The sequence below is a fragment of the Thunnus albacares genome, chromosome 18, assembly GCF_914725855.1.
Source record: "Thunnus albacares chromosome 18, fThuAlb1.1, whole genome shotgun sequence".
Lineage (NCBI taxonomy): Eukaryota > Metazoa > Chordata > Actinopteri > Scombriformes > Scombridae > Thunnus > Thunnus albacares.
Window position 1 is genome coordinate 4,749,846 of NC_058123.1, and position 16,648 is coordinate 4,766,493.

Genomic DNA, 16,648 nt, shown 5'->3' on the forward strand with positions numbered 1-16,648 from the left:
TCACACCACCAGCTGTCAACAGTAGTTCTGTATTTGTGTCCAGCGGGTTGACGCCACAGAGGTTTAGCTGTATCCGTCGTTCCACTCCATGACTTTATCGTATTCTTGGATCTTCTGTTTGATGTGCGACAGTTTGCTCTTCAGGTACTCGCAGCGCTCCTTCTTCTCGAGGAATGTAACGTCCTGAGACAGTAAAAACCAGAGACACAGACGGGAATTAAAAATATAATAACAAACCAACCAAACCAGTCACTTTAATGATCATTAACTGTGTCATTTCAACTGTTTAGGAGCAGTTACTTAGGTGATTTCTATATTTTTTATTATCGACAATAATGAATTGATCAACTAACACATATTGTCTGTGAATCCAACGCCTGATGTATCTTATTCCTCTGTGCCGTAGACCTCCGTTGTCGTCTAAAAACTATTAAAAACCCGTTAATGAGCCACATCGCTGCACTGGGTGACGTGTTCCTTCATTATGAAGATTAAGGTCATGCTAGTTTGTTTAGAAACAGCTATAGACTAAGATTCAGCCATGCTAGCAGCTCTGTGAGGTTGTATTTAGGCACAACAGTGTTTTGGGCTAAATGCTAAACTTAGCATGCTACCATGCTAACAATGAAAATGTTAGCACGCTGATTTTTAGCAGGTTTAATTTGTACAATTTCCACCATCTTAGTTTAGCTTGTTAGCTTAGTAACATTTGCTAATTTGCACTAAACACAGCTGAGGCTGATGGGAATGCTAATGGCGCTACATGGAAACCAAAGACATTACACAACAATCCATCCAATGGTTGTTGAGACATTTCTCAATGGCTCTATAAGAAGAGTCAATTGGATAACCAAAGTCTGTAGGATTTATTATCAGGGGAACATGAATGTCTGGACAAAATTTTGTGCCAATCCAACCAGTAGATGTTGAGATATTTCACTGATTATCTAGTGACCTGCTGTTGGCACTAGACGGAAACTCAGAGGATCACCAAAGTCATTAGGACTAGGTTTTGGTCTCTTCATAACATAAAATATTAAATAACACAACACATTATCCTTTAATCTATTACATAATTAAGGTTCTATGTGGAAGATATCTTTACTAACAGTGTGTAACGTCTGCGGAGATAAAACTGAACCTCTACTCTCTGGAGGAAAAGCAGAATATCAGCCGAGTCTCGATAATATAAACTAACACAAGCAGCAGAAAAAGCCACTGCTATAGACAGTATATACAAAACATTGACAAGACAATGGACTCACATTTTTCTTCCTCTGGTAGTCCTGAAGGATTCTGTTAATGCGATCAGCCTCCTACAAAAAAAAAGATTGAAACACATCACGACTCTTTCACAAGTATGAAAATCAGATGCGATGATGATGATGATGATGTCGAACAGGCCTTCTCGATGGTGCTGAGAAGGAATTTGAGGGTGGAGGGGAACAGGAAGTGCAAAACAGAGGAGTTTGCAGGATGGGGAAATGAGGCACATTTAAACAACAAAAACACTGGGTGAAATATTTCAGATACGCAATCAGTCCGTTCCAAAACGCTTCCTCTGTGCTCACATAGAACCAAACACTGATGAAATCTGTCCAGTCGTAGTTTACTGCAGAGCAGCCATGACGCCCACAGTCAGACTGACGGGGAGATAACTTCCATAAATCAATGCAGAGTCCAATGTGTATTTGTGTGGTTGTTGGGGGGGGGGTGTGGTTGCACAGAGTACACATGAGGACTGGGTGGGATTAAGAGGAGCTCTTTAAAGCCCTTTAAAAGCAGCGCTGTGCTACAAATGATGTATGACAGAGAGGAGAGTCTGACCAGCTTTTCCAAAATTGCAACCAAACTAACCTCCAAGAATAATTGCGACATTTAATGACATTTAATCAATAATTCTACTCATGATTCTGCTCTCCTTCATGTTATTCCTCACAGATTATCTCCAAACCTTTATAACAGACGTGTGGAACCACTCACCATCTGGCTGGTCGGGTGCTGCGGCAGACCACGCATCATGGCGTCCATCTCGTCGAACCTCTTGAGGGTAGCCTGCACCTCGGAGTGGAGCTCTTTATACTCCGCGTACTGGTCGTTAAACACGGCTCGGTACTGATCCCGCTCCTCATCAGACCGGATCGTCGGGTATTTACTGCAGGACGGAGAGAAGTAGAGAAACACACTTCACTAATATTATAAGAGCAAACTACATGTGCTGCATACATGTCAGGTGATGCTAACGATACAGTGGCTAATTAAAATAACAAATCAGTAACAGACAGATATGGTCATAATATATCGTAATGTAAATAACAATTATATTCATTATCGTTCTATAAAAGCCTGACATGATGTCCTAAAATGTCTTGTTTTGTCCAACAACCCAAAGATATTCAGTTTACTGTCACAGAAGAAGAAAGAAACCAGAAAATATTCACATTTGAGAAGCTGAAATAAGAGCAATTTGACATTTTTTCTTAAAAAAATGACTCAAATCGATTATCAAAATGATTTTTTTGTTGATTGACTAATTGATTAATAGCTGCAGCTCTATCTCTATGTAAGAATTACATACTGTATCTTGATCTGCAACGATTTGGATAATTTATCAATTGTTTGTGAAAATGTGGAAGCAAAAATATCAAAAAGTGACTGTTACAGCTCCTCAAATGTAAATCTTGATGACAAATTGGACAAAACAATCAATCTGAATATTTTAACTTGCTGTTTGGGCATTTTTCACTATTTTAGACCAAACAATTAATTAACAATTAATAAAAAACAATCTGCAGATTTATCAATAATAAAAGCAGTTGCAGCCCTACAGTACATTGTGTTTACTTTTCTTGGCTGTTAGATATAGAGCATATTGTATATCTAGCAGCACTTACGCAATGTAGTCGGGCACAATAACAGGTTTGGGAATGTGTCCTGAGGGGATCCCGCCCTGCACAACCTTCGGAGGTCCTGCTTTCGGTGCAGGTGCAGCCTGGATGGGAACCACTGAGGAGCCCTGAACCTGTTCTGGAGCTTTGGGTGCAGCCATCTGTAGAGACACAACGACAGATTATTGGACTCCCTCATAAAATAAGAAATATATCCTGAGAGTGTGCGTTATGTTTTTACACATCACATCACAGAACACTTACCAACGATTGTACAGCTCGCATCTCGGAGGGCTCGATCTGTGTCAACTAAAACATACAGAAATATCATCCCATTAACATGCAGCTTATAAAAGAAAATCCAGCATTTCCTGTCTTTATGCTAAGCTAAGCTAAGCTAAGCTAGCAGTCTTCTGGCTCCTGCTTCATTTTAAATGACAAAGTGGTTGCAATCTTCTGATTTAACTCAAAGACCAAAATACACATAAATAAAAGGACCGAAACAGAGCACGAGTGCGTTGTGAGCATCTTGCAGATAAGATTACAGACTCCACCGCAGCTGTAAGCCTGTGCACACATTACATGGTTTGCTGTTGCATTATACAGTCTGTAAGTGTGAACATGTTTGTAGCAACAGCCAATTTTCTAACCATCAAAGTTAGACGGATACTGTTGAAAATAATCCGTCGAGATTAAAAAGGAATTCCTGCAGGAATGTAAGGAATCACAGGATCTTACCTCCTGGCCGTACCTCTCCCGGTATCTGCGTGCCGCTTCATGTCTCCACAGCTTGAGACACACGATGGCTCCGATCAGATAAACAACCATGGTGACGAACAGAAAGATGATGGCGGCGGTCTGGCCCGCCTCGGTGCGGCAGAACGCCCCGTTAATGCCGTTGTTGAAGACGGGATAGGAGCAGAGGCCTCCGCGAGTCGTGTCTCGCACATAAACGATACCTGGTAAACAAAAAGAAAACATGAGGAAGTTCAAGTGGGGATTAAAGCGAGTGAGATTAAAGGTTCAGTTCACTCAAAATACAAAAAAACAAATTGTCTCACTTGTATTTGGTGGAATCTAATCATCAGTTTTGGTTTTATTTGTCCTGGTTTTGAGACTTATTCTCAAAACCTGGATCTTAGAGATGTATCCTGCACATTTCCAGCTCTGTATTTATATTCTGGGGCTCTACTGGAATATCTTTGCATGATTTCCAGTTTAAAAACTCCTCATTTATCTTATACTGGTGCTTTATTCAGCCCCTCAGTTCAGCACCGGAGTAGGGTTGCAGTTATCAGATCGGTGTCTGACTACAGCTTAGTGAAACTAAAAACTGGGACCCGAAACGGAGACGATTCGCCGTCGTGGAGGAAATCCAGGAAGAATCACAGGAAGCTCTGGACAAGTTACAGAAGATGACACTAAATGTTTCCAGGAATGGGAACAGCAACGGGACGAGTGTGTCACAACTTGATGAGAACACTTGATGAGGGGGTTAGAGAGATATTACTGACAGATTTTTAACAATATAGCACTGGAGTAATCATAAATCTCTTCTAGACTTTTGAGACAAAGTTAGAAAACTTAAACACGTCAAAATAATTCCAATTTTCACAGAAAATTAATTATCTTAAATCATCATATTTTGTACAGTATAAAAGATTTAGATTTCTTTCTCTATCTACTAGAATACAGGCACATATATTATTATCTGCAACAGATGTTAGCATAAACGTGGTGTCAGTAAGTTGCAGAAAAGACCTCAAAACTGGATCAAAATGATGTTTTATCATGTATAATTGTGTTAATAGGAATAAAACATCACGTCTTAATGGCCCAGATGCACGGATCAATATTATTGATACTATGTGAGAAAATGTGCTGAACTTTTGACTCATCATCATGGCGGATGTGTCCAGCCGTAGCTATGGTTACCAACCTGCTGCCATGTACAGCACCGCCAGCGCCAGGTTTAAGGTAAACTCGGTCAGAGGCCACCAGGACGAGTCCAGCAGGATGGTGCGGTAGTACATGGTCATCCCCAGAACCAACAAAATCACAGTCACCAGCCAGGCCAGCCCCGCCACCACCAGCACAAACGGGGTCTTGGGGCCGGAGTAGTAGCTCGCTCCCGTTACGCCACCGTATATACCTCCTCCGTACGCTCCTCCTCCGGGAGACGAGTATCCAAACATGTTGAACCACTCGTTGTCCTTGTGGATGTAAGCGCAGACGCAGGCGAACACAGCCGCTCCCAGCAGGAGCTCCACACAACCCAGAATCCTCAGCAGCCCCGCCCAGGACTTCATGAAGGCGTAGCGCTGTTGGTACTCCTCCACTCGCTCGTTGTAGGTCAGACCTGTGTGGTAGGTGCGCCCTGACTCGGACTCGTGGGCGTCCCGAGCTCCCAGAAGCTCCTTGCGGGAGTTGTAGCTGCTGCCTGAGCCCCCATATGGATCCCGGTATGATCCGGGAACGGACGGAGAGTGCGGAGGAGAGCAGCGCACCCCGTCAGAGGTGCTGTTGTTGTTGTTATAAGACGAGGCAGGCATGGACCACGCCTTCTTACTGCTGCGGTTGCTCACTCTGAAGAAGTTCTTCCAGGAGTCCGGGATGAAACGGTGGACCGGTTTGATGTCGATGGCGGGGTCGGCGTTGTCCTCGCTGCCGCTGGGGTCGAACTCGGGCCCCACGGGAGGTTGGTCGGGCAGAGGAGGAGGAGGGAGCGGGTCGGCGCTCTGAGCCAGACGAGCCGACGTTTGCTCTCTCAGCGAGGGAGGATGCAGATCGTACGAGTCTGATCGTGATAAGGTTTCCCGGGGAACCTGGTCATAGTGGGGCGCCTGGCGGACACGCTCAGTGCGTCCGTAAAAGCCTCCTCCATTGGACATGAGGATGGTGATGGTCCCTGAGAGCACACACACACACACACACACACACACACACACACACACACACACACACACACACACACACAAAATATTCATTCAGTGTTATAATAAATAAAAGGATTACTAGAGCTGTAGTGATTAGTTGATCAACAGAAAATTAATTGGCAACTATTTTGATAATCAATTATCATTTCTCAAGCAAAAATACCAGAAATTTAACGGTTCCAACTTCACAAATATGATGATTTGTGTAGACTTCCTGGTGTTGGGTTGAGTTGCTGACTATTAATCGTGTTGTAAGACGACCCGTCAGCTGTCTCCGTTCACTCTGCAGGTGGTTCGTTAGTGTAACCTGGAACACCTGAGGGGTCGCGGCGTGTTCCCTGGTTATTTAATCTCTCTCTCTCTCTCTCTCTCTCTCTCTCTCTCTCTCTCTCTCCTCTCTCTCTCTCTCTCTCTCTCTCTCTCTCTCTCTCTCTCTCTCTCTCTCTCTCTCTCTCTCTCTCTCTCTCTCTCTCTCTCTCTCTCTCTCTCTCTCTCTCTCCCTCCCTCCCTCCCTCCCTCCCTCCCTCCCTCTCTGCAGCTGCTGCAGGTCGTCTCTCTCTCACAGGCGCCTGTTTGTTTTGGTTATGCTGCTTTAGTTCTTTGCTTTGCCTTCACGCACCTTACAACACACACACACATTCTCCACTCATGCATCACAAACACTACTGATACCACTGATTTCCACATTCCACATACTGTAAATATTCATTAACTCTTTAATTTGAGTTCAATTATATTAAAAAACAAAACAAAACATCAATATTTGAGAAGCTGGAACCAGAGAATGTTTTGCATTTTTACTTCATAAATGATTTTCAGCACTTAATCTATTATCAGAATTGTTTAGAGCTGCAACTAACGATTATTTTCAGTATTAATGAGTCTGTGGATTATTTTCTTGATTCATCGATTTGTCATTTGGTCCATAAAATGTCAGAAAATGGTGAAAAATGTCGCTTTGTTTCCCAAAACTCAAGGTGACGTCGACAAATGTCCTAAAAATATTCAGTTTACTGTCATAGAAGACGAAAGAAAGTAGAAAATATTCACATTTAAGAAGCTGGAACAAAAGAATTTTAATAGATTATCAAAATAGTTGGAGATTGGAGGTCATATTATGATCAATTTAAATCATTAACAAAGGACTAAATAGGCAAAAAGAAAGGAAATATAAGAAGGAAAGAAGCCAGAAGATAAAAACAAGTCACAAGCAGAAAAATCCACTGAAACATTCAATAATATCATTCATGCAACGTCATTTAAATTCATAAACAAGTCCTAACAAACAAAGCTGAGCCTCAGAGCCCGAGGTCACCGGAGAAAAGACCCTTCAGCCCTCATGAGTTGCAGATGTTATCCCAGCATCCTCCATGCAAGCCGAGTCAAGAATGCATTTTTGTGCTGCAACCAAATACGGACCCGAACAAATCTCCCCCCCCCCCCCGTCACTGTAATAACGACTCGCGTCTCGTATCCGGGAGTCTTTAAACTTACCAACACAAAAATACATTCTTGACAACCAATCAGCCCTTTAAAAAAAAAAGCCCCATTTCTTTATGTTCTTGAGAGGTAAAAAAAAAAAAAAAGAACTGTGCTTGAATACCTCTTTCACACGCAGTCACTCAACACGACTTACATTGGCTTGCAGGTCAGAATGCAAACCTTGTTTAAACACACAGTGAGCCGAGGAATCACCTGCAAACACAAAGACATGAAGGATAATAAACACTGACGTATTAATTACTTGTTTTTTTCTGACTAAAAGCTAAAAATATTAAACTGCTGCTTCCAAGATCAAGAATGAACTTTAAAAATCAACTTTTAAGCCAAAATGAACCTTAAAACTTCACTGAAATACATGAAAATTTGAGTATTTACACTTTTATGACACCCAGACATATTCAATCTGCTGATCAATATCAATTAATCTGTTGATTTTCTTGATTAATTGATGAAACATTCTGTGGTTCCAGCAGCTCCTTTAACGTGAGGATTTACTTTAATTTTCTTTGTCATATGAGAAAGTAATAAAAAATATTCATAAAGTTCATTCATGCAGCATCATTCAGACGAATCCTTTCACCTCTGATTGATCTGCTCATCAGCTGCGATCAATAACTGAGCCTCAAGCTTTAAGGAAAAAGTCAAACAGTGAATCTGATCTCTTCAAACAACAACAGGACAGTTTGATTCTCTGAGCTGGAATGTGACTGAGTATATTTACTCCACTCTGTACTGCACTTAAGTACAATTTTGAGATACTTATCCTTTACTTGAGTAATTTCCGTTTTCCGCTACTTAACATTTATGTGAAAGCTTCAGTTACTTCGCCAATAATAAATCTAAACTTAATACATGATGATGTTTTATTCTAGATGAGGCTTCCCACTTTCACTAGCTGCAACATTAGTAATGCTTAGACAATAATATATAAGATATAATGGATTAATCCACTGATTATTTTAAGAATTAATCTGTAAAATGTCTTTAAATAATGAAAAACAGATGTTCTAATGTCTTAAAGCCCGATGTGATGTTTTCAAATGTCTTGAAAGAAGAATCAGAAACAGTATTAATGTCAAGTAGGCTTTGCCATGATGGTGCATAACTGTCAAAAAATAGAAGATAAGAGAAAACACAAGCACCACAACAGAAAGACGTGAATTTTCTAAGTGAAAAAAGCTGTTGAATTAATGATATTGACTGACTGGGAATGAGCAAAACCTCACAGTATGAAACACTATAAACAGTACATGAACATGTGATGTGCAAATGTAAAATTACAAGTAATTAATGTGACGTGTTGTTGTTCAGTGTGATCAGCTGTGCAGATGATGACAGAACGAAGCTGGAATCAGACCGTTCAGACTTTTATTCTTAACAACTGACTCAAAGCGATTAATCGATAATCAGAGTAGTTGGCGATTAATTGGCTGTCAAACGACTAATTAATTAATCAACTACTTGATGCAGCTCTAAAAATTATAATCCTATAATACAATATATATTATTCGGAAATTCTGCAAACTTTCACTCTTGGTACTTAGAGTATATTTTGATGCTGATACTTATGTACTTTTACTTAAGAAAGTGCAGGACTTTTACTAGTTAAGTAGTATTTCTACACTGTGGCACTGCTACTTTTACTTAAGTTAAACATTTAAATACTTCTTAGCGGTGGAACAAGTATTCAGATCCTTTACTTTTTCTCTAATCTTTGATTTTTTGGTGAAATATTGGATCATTTGAACATTTATTGAAATGAAAGCATGTGAGAAGTTTATTTGGTGGAGCTGTTAACAACTCATAGACATGTGAAATGTGACCCCGACTACACACTGCTTTTTGTAAGACGTCTTTAACAATGTGTTGTATTTTAAAAGCTTGTTATATTATCCATTGTGTCAAATCTTCATCTGAAAAAGCAACTAAAGCTGTTAAATAAATGTAGTGGAGTAGAAAGTACAATATTTCCCTCTGAAATGTAGAAAGTAGCATCACATGGAAATACTCAAGTAACGTACAAATACCTCAAAATTGTACTTAAGTAAATGTACTTAGTTACTTTCTTTGTGTCAGACTGATAACTGTAGTTAAATCTGTATTATATGATCAGTCGCTGCTCCTGATATCAGGAAACTGTTGCTCCAAAACAGAAACACCTCGGCTGTAATATAACGACATGAAGCTACTTATATACAGTTTCCACCCTTTATTTATAACAATAATAATGTGTGTGTATATATATATATGTGTGTGTGTGTGTGTATGTGTATGTGTGTGTGTGTGTGTGTGTGTAGTAAATGAGGCCTAATAACGTGAAGTGAACTTAAAACCAACCTGTGAACGGTTCAGCTGGCTCTCAGCCAGCGGGCTCGGTCAATGTAAAAAGACAGGAAAACACTTTCATTTGACTCCGTTTGAAGTCACGGTCGTGTTTAAAGTTATTTAGTAAATGTATTATTGATTATAGCTTTCTAACATGTCGCTCTGAACGTTGTTGTTTTTTTAATTTTTAGACAGATAAAGAAAAAGCGGCGGTTGAGGAAGGTAAACTTCACTCGTTCCTCCTGCCCTGTGAAGCTAACCTACCGTTGTGTTTACCTCTCGACATAAAAAAGTTCACATTTCAAATGATAAACCGTTCCTAATCAATACCCTACTGAAGAGCACTAATCGATCCTTCTTGTTGGAGGATGTTAAGACGGTCTGTAGCTCTCCTACCTTGTTTGCTTCCCTTCCTTCTCCTCTTCTTCTTTCTCCCATTTCAGTAACGTTAAACCACAGGTTTCCCTCGGTCCGCACCACGTGACCTGCCCATCCCTGTGACGTCACGCAGACTGTGGAAAGAAGCTTTGAGCTGCTCACCTGAGCAACAGACGGATACTGATACTGTGACTGTGACTGATACACTCAGTGATGAGGAAGCAAAAACATTATTGACTTCCACCTTCTGCCAACATATGATAATAATGACAGGCTGATACATAAATACACTGACAGGCAGTGCTGGAAGAAGTATTCACATCCTTTACTGCAGTAAAAGTACTAATACAGCAATGTAAAAATACTCCATTATAAGTAAAACTACTGCATGAAAAATCCTACTTAAGTACATAAGTATTATGAGCTTGATGTAGTTAAAGTATTGCAGTAAAAGTACATAAGTATTATGAGCTTGATGTAGTTAAAGTATTGCAATAAAAGTACATAAGTATTATGAGCTTGATGTAGTTCAAGTATTGCAATAAAAGTACATAAGTATTATGAGCTTGATGTAGTTAAAGTATTGCAATAAAAGTACATAAGTATTATGAGCTTGATGTAGTTAAAGTATTGCAATAAAAGTACATAAGTATTATGAGCTTGATGTAGTTCAAGTATTGCAATAAAAGTACATAAGTATTATGAGCTTGATGTAGTTCAAGTATTGCAGTAAAAGTACATAAGTATTATGAGCTTGATGTAGTTAAAGTATTGCAGTAAAAGTATATAAGTATTATGAGCTTGATGTAGTTCAAGTATTGCAGTAAAAGTACATAAGTATTATGAGCTTGATGTAGTTCAAGTATTGCAGTAAAAGTACATAAGTATTATGAGCTTGATGTATAAAGTAGCATCAAATGACAGTGCAAGTACCTAAAATTGTACTTGAGTAAATTAACTTATGTTACTGTCCACCTCTGACCTACATTTCCACTTCCTTTAGTTGGATGTTGTCCTCTTCTCTGTACAGAGTTTGCTTTCACATCACAACTAGTTTGGAGCCAATCGTGGTCCAGCATGCAAATTACACAAGTGTGATGTGTAAACTTGAAGCGTCCAGTCCACAAACACTGAGAATGAACTTTACAGTGAAGGAGGAGACATCTGGTGTCCAGCTGTTACACTTTAGAAATGAAAAATAATTAAATATTCAGAGATTCTGGATGTTTTTTTTTTTTTTTAAATGAGGAAGGACTACATGTCAATTTAAGGATTTCTAACTAGTTAACTTCACTTTTATGTTGAAAAGACATACAGGAAACAGTGTTTTTATATGTCTTAAAACATGTGTGGAAGGTATAACAATGGAGACATTGTTAAGTATTGTGCTGCATGAATCATTCAGAGCTTTTTATATACAGTTTATGGTTTAGAGTCAAGTGAGATAAGATTGATGAGAGTTATAACGTGTACGAGTTGAACTATGGTCATTATTAATAAAGAGCTGAGTAAGCAACACTAATGCTTTAACCGCCCATTCTGTATAGTGACAGAGGAGACAACAGAGGTAAACACAAGATCTTTAAGACATTAAACTGGCAAAACTCATATAATGGTTGTAATCTAGAGGGGATTTCAGACAGAAGCAATAATCTAACGAGAGAAAATGACATCATGGATCACCTGCAGGAACACCTTAAATGTTATGACCTATAAACCTGCAGCTGGAGTCTGGCAAACTGCCTCAAAGCCAGCACACAAAGACTGAACTGAACTCTGATCCCCTAATTTAGGACATTCAGGAAGTCCACACATTTCCCTCTAACTCCTCTTCTCCCTCCACTGCATCCTTAATTTATATTATTTCCATATTATATTTATTTTAACTCTTCTTACACGTTGTTTCGACCGGTTGTCACGTCAGTAAACTAGGTCATGCTTTTATTTGAACTTTGACCCTTATACGTTTTTTATTTCCTTGTTTTATGATGTTTGCACTATATCTCGTTTTCATAATGTTATCTCAAGGCGTTGCAGTGTTTTAATAGTGATTATCTTTGCTTCATTTATTTTGTTTTTATTGCCTAGTGAAGCAGTGCAATATAGATTAAGTTTATTAATATGAATATTAATTTGTGGAGGGAAGAGAAGAAGCAGTATTCTCTATTTTGTACTGTATATTTTCTATTTCATTGTCTTAATATTCCACATTTTGTTTATTGTTACATTAGTTTTGTTGTCTTGTGATGTTTGTCACTTCTCGTCACATCACTGTACATCCTGTGATGTGCATGATGTGTAAAAAAAAAAAAAAGCTCCTTATTAGAGCTCAGATCAGCAAAGATGAATGTTAACACTATATTTTGCATATTTTAAAGCTCAGGTGAAATAAAACATGTTTATTTTTTAGCATAAATGTCTCAGTTGTGGAAAATAATTCAGTATATTTACTGAAATACTCTGCTTAAATATAATTTTGAGGCATTTTACTTGAGTATTTCCATTTTCTACTACTTTGTACACAATATTTCAGTACTTGGTACTCCACTTCATTTACCTGGAGAGGTTTTTTTATGACTTGCATTTTTAATTTTTACAGTATAACATCAGTGTCGTACAGCAGAAAAGAGATTTCAAACCAGAACAGCCAAGACAAACAGACACAAGACGGGTCGACCTGAATATAAAGTGGTTTTCTTAGAATTAAGGCAAAAGTGGAGGAAATAGAAAAAAATGATAATAAAAATAAAAATACAAAATACAATTAAAGAAATAATAATACAAAAGTGTATCTCTGACATGGAAATGAATATCATTAGCATGCTTCCACTTTATCATTTTATTAACACATTTATAAAAGAAATATACTGTGCACTCCCCACATGAGGAAACATTTTTATGACACGTCAGACTTATATTTTATATTTTATATTCTTTCATATGCAGCAGCTCCAGTCGTCTTTCACATCCTGACAATGATTTAATACCTTTTATTGTCTTGTGTTTTTATTGTGTTTATGTTGTTTTTGTGTTTCATGCTGCCTCTGACAGACAGACGGGTTCCTCTGGTGGGACAACAAAGATCTGAACTGATTTACCGTCCAATCATTAGACGTAACATTTTTGTAAAAAAAAAAGTATGATAATAAGTTTAAAAACTGTGTCTGAAATGTCTGCTGAGCACTAGATGGCACTCTGAGGTTACAGTAGAACTGATGCTGATGTGATAAAGAGAGAAAACAGGTGAGTGTACAGAAGAGGAGCTTCAAGGTGAGCAGCATTAGATAATACACAGTTAAAACTCTGATACGCTATAAAGACTTTAAGACAATAAAGACCATCAGTGGTGGTTGTTGTCCAGTAATGAAGCAACATCTGTGTCATTCTCAGATCAAGTGCAATAAGTTACTTTATTCCCAGAATGTGCAAAATAATAAGTCTGTGCAATATGTGTACAGAAGGATCCAAAGATCTTTTAGTAGTAGAGAAAAGTACTCATCCTTTACCTACATGAAACTATTAACACCACTCTATAACACACTGGTACTGTTTGACTGTTGGAGAGACTATTTATCAATCACCATCTGTGGCTCAGTGACCCTCCTCTTCCTCTCAACTCGGACCTGCTGTTGTCCTGAGAGCTGCACCGCAGAGCCCATGTGTTTCTCTCTTCTGCTGGAGGTTTGGCAGTGTATGTATGTATGTAACTTCATTTTCTGATTATATGTTTCCTTTTAAACAATTTTGGCACTTTTGGTTAAATAGTTTGTGATGCATCTCTGTGAAAACTTCAGCATTTGACCGTCTGCAGACCTGTTCAGACCTGGTAGGTTAATATGAAGCAGTTTTAGATTATTTTTTGTAACGTCGGTGCTTTTAACCTTCATGACTTTGATGAGTTTACCTGAACAGTATCAGCACATCCTTTTAGATTTCGTTAATGGCATAAAAATGTAGGAAATTGTTCATTTTGAATGATTCTTCCGGTAAAGCTTTGTTATGTCAGATTAAATAAGTTTTATGTGACTAAATAACCACCAAACATGATGGAAACATCATTTCTACTAATATAATGGCCGCAATTTCATTCTTTTAGAAGGAAATGCTGAGTGATTGTTGTAGCTTGCAAACACTGGATATAAAATGTGCTGTTTTGCTGCAATTTTTTAGCATAATCTCCTAAAGTAATGTGTAGTTTAAACAGTCTTATCAGTCTTGAACACCTCAAGAGGTAAACCCCTGATTTTTGAAAGAATATCAGGCTGTCTATTAGCATTAAGTTAAAATGACTAAATTAAAATAGTAAATTCTTTGTTTCAAGTAGTTTATAATGACAGAAATCTTGTCACTTTCACAGTGTAACTTACTGTAAACATTAATCATTAGCCTAATTATCTTTTTAAAATGACACGTTATGGTAGAGATCATAGATGTACTTTTTACAAGTTAGCTGTAATGTTTGTATCCCTGAACCACTGAGATAAGAAACACTTTTCTATTATTTGATTGATTCTTCTGTGGATCGTCTGTCTGGAGGCAGTTTGGGAATAATCCATCTCATCATCACTGCACTCTGCTGTTTAGAAACTGTACTGACATGGAGCCACAATTACAATTACAGGTCTAAACGATGTCAAAAGTGTTTCAAATTTTCTGAGCAGATTCATTCATGTACATGAAGGAGACAGAATATTAGAAACACTTGTCATTAGAGAGCAGTAGAACATCTACAACCTCAAAACTGACCACAGAGAAGAACCAGCTGCTCTCTGAACCAGCGTCAACAAAAAGCTTCAGTTCATATTGCATGAAGAGCTGTTGGATTGGATCATATTAGACTGTACAGATTTAATCACATTATTTCCCAAGTGGCTGCTCTTATGTCTATTAAGTTCAGTCTGCTTAGAAAGCCAGAAGACCACGTTTAATTACTGGAGTGAACAGTATACACATTTAAAAATTAGCTGCTATTATAGCTGCCAGAAAGTCTCCTTTATTCTAACAACAAATGATGGATTGTGGTTGGAAATACTTCTATAATGGAGTATTTTTTTAAAATATTTATTTATTTATTAGTTTATTTGTCATGGATGATGCAAAAAAAAACATTGTAACAGGTTAAAATAACATGAAACAGATGTATTTGCATATAGGATTTATAGCCAAGGCTAATTTGTGACCCCTGTCCCTAATTAAAACATATCACTACCAGAAATACATGAATTAAATAAAGCTCATAATAAATAAATAGTGACATTCTCAATAACAACAGTATTTACATCACATAACAATCAATTTACATGTGTAAATGTATGGTTTTAAGTAAAGGATCTGAATATTCATTGATGAAACAACATTACTGGATCAGTCTCTCAGTCAGACTCTCTAACTGGGATTTACTGGCTAAAAGCCAGTAAAGTTTGCACCTCTTAGATTGCCGAAACATGTTTTTTTTTTCTGTTTCTGTTTTGTTGACCTACTGAGATAAGATGATTCTGTATCGACGTTTCGCAAAACAGATGCTTCTCTTGTTTATCAGCAGAAATATTCAAAATTCAGCAGAGTCATAAGTGAGATAAAACTCTATCTGTGGCAGAGCAGATGGGACTCAGAGCAGAAATATTCTACATTTGTGCCAGAAAACAATAGAAAGTTACACAATTAAAATCACTTTTACTCAGTTTGTGTCAATATAGCACCAAGACAGTACTGGATTAACGTCACACAGGAAGACACTCAAGTGTTTATTTTAACCCAGTTTTAGTTTTATTTTTTATTTTACTGTTGGGTTATTTACCCAATTAAAGCTTGTTATAATCTACATGTTGCTGTTTGTTAATGACTTCTAATAAATTGTGTATCCTTTAAATGTCACATGCACATCGTTTGTACAAGAAACGACACATTTGTGACAATTTTTTAGTTAAAACTCGAGCTTGTCGTGTGTAATATTGGGTCAAAATAACAGATTGCTGCTGGGTAAAGTTAACCTGATGTTGTACTGGTGCTATAGTGGCCCAAACTGGGTACAATTTCGACACAGAGATTTTTAGAGTGTAATTAAAATTAGCAAGAATTAGAGTCAAGTCTAATCAGTTGTATATATATATAAAAAACCCAAAATCACAAGTTTGCCTCAGAGGTCTTTACAATCTGTCCCGTATACGACCATGTATTCTAAAACTGTCAATTTGGATAAGAAAACAAAATAATCTTAAATGCAGTAACCATTGCTGCTAAATTTGGGAGATTTGCTTTGATATAAAACAGTTTTTATCAGCAATATTGGAGGTGAAATTTTATTTTAATCCACTAGTTTGTATTTATCAAGTGAGGTGTCTGCAGATTATTCTTTTTTCATTAATTGTATTGAAGGGAAGTTTATTTGTATAGCACATTTCAACAACAAGGCAATTCAAAGTGCTTTACATAGAACATAAAAGGCATTAAAACAGAATATAAAAGCAACACAAGTAAAAAGACATATAAAAACAAGTAAAAAGTGTTACATTTGGAAATAAAAAGAAGCTAAAAGGGTAAAATATTAACCCTTAATGTGGTTTAGTGAAAGGCAAACAGAAAAGTCTTCAGCTGCGATTTAAAAGAAATGAGAGTCGC

General features: G+C 37.7%; 1 protein-coding gene across 7 annotated transcripts; it reads right to left on the reverse strand.

Moving 5' to 3' along the window:
- Positions 1-37: 37 nt before the first annotated feature.
- On the reverse strand, positions 38-10,138 carry marveld2a (MARVEL domain containing 2a). Of its 7 annotated transcripts, none has more exons than XM_044333486.1 (9): positions 10,049-10,138; positions 7,461-7,519; positions 4,828-5,796; positions 3,627-3,847; positions 3,153-3,197; positions 2,895-3,049; positions 1,984-2,155; positions 1,266-1,316; positions 38-183 (listed from the first exon to the last, which is right to left on the reverse strand). In XM_044333486.1, the coding sequence occupies exons 3-9, from the start codon at positions 5,777-5,779 to the stop codon at positions 64-66; spliced, it is 1,716 nt and encodes a 571-aa protein (XP_044189421.1). In that variant the 5' UTR covers positions 5,780-5,796; positions 7,461-7,519; positions 10,049-10,138; the 3' UTR covers positions 38-63. The 7 variants fall into 7 exon arrangements, with proteins under 7 accessions (XP_044189421.1, XP_044189423.1, XP_044189426.1 ...); XM_044333488.1 differs by having other exon boundaries at positions 7,428-7,519; XM_044333491.1 differs by lacking the exon at positions 7,461-7,519 and having other exon boundaries at positions 10,049-10,134.
- Positions 10,139-16,648: the final 6,510 nt, after the last annotated feature.

What these genes read in the sequence shown, in the direction of transcription:
- marveld2a (XM_044333486.1), bottom strand. Translation starts at nt 5,779, where the DNA reads ATGTCCAATGGAGGAGGCTTTTACGGACGCACTGAGCGTGTCCGCCAG. An exon ending in GGTGCTGTACATGGCAGCAG is followed by an intron (nt 3,848 to 4,827) that starts GTTGGTAACCAT and finishes TTTGTTTACCAG; the next exon opens with GTATCGTTTATGTGCGAGAC. An exon ending in AGCACCCGACCAGCCAGATG is followed by an intron (nt 1,317 to 1,983) that starts GTGAGTGGTTCC and finishes TTTTTTTTGTAG; the next exon opens with GAGGCTGATCGCATTAACAG.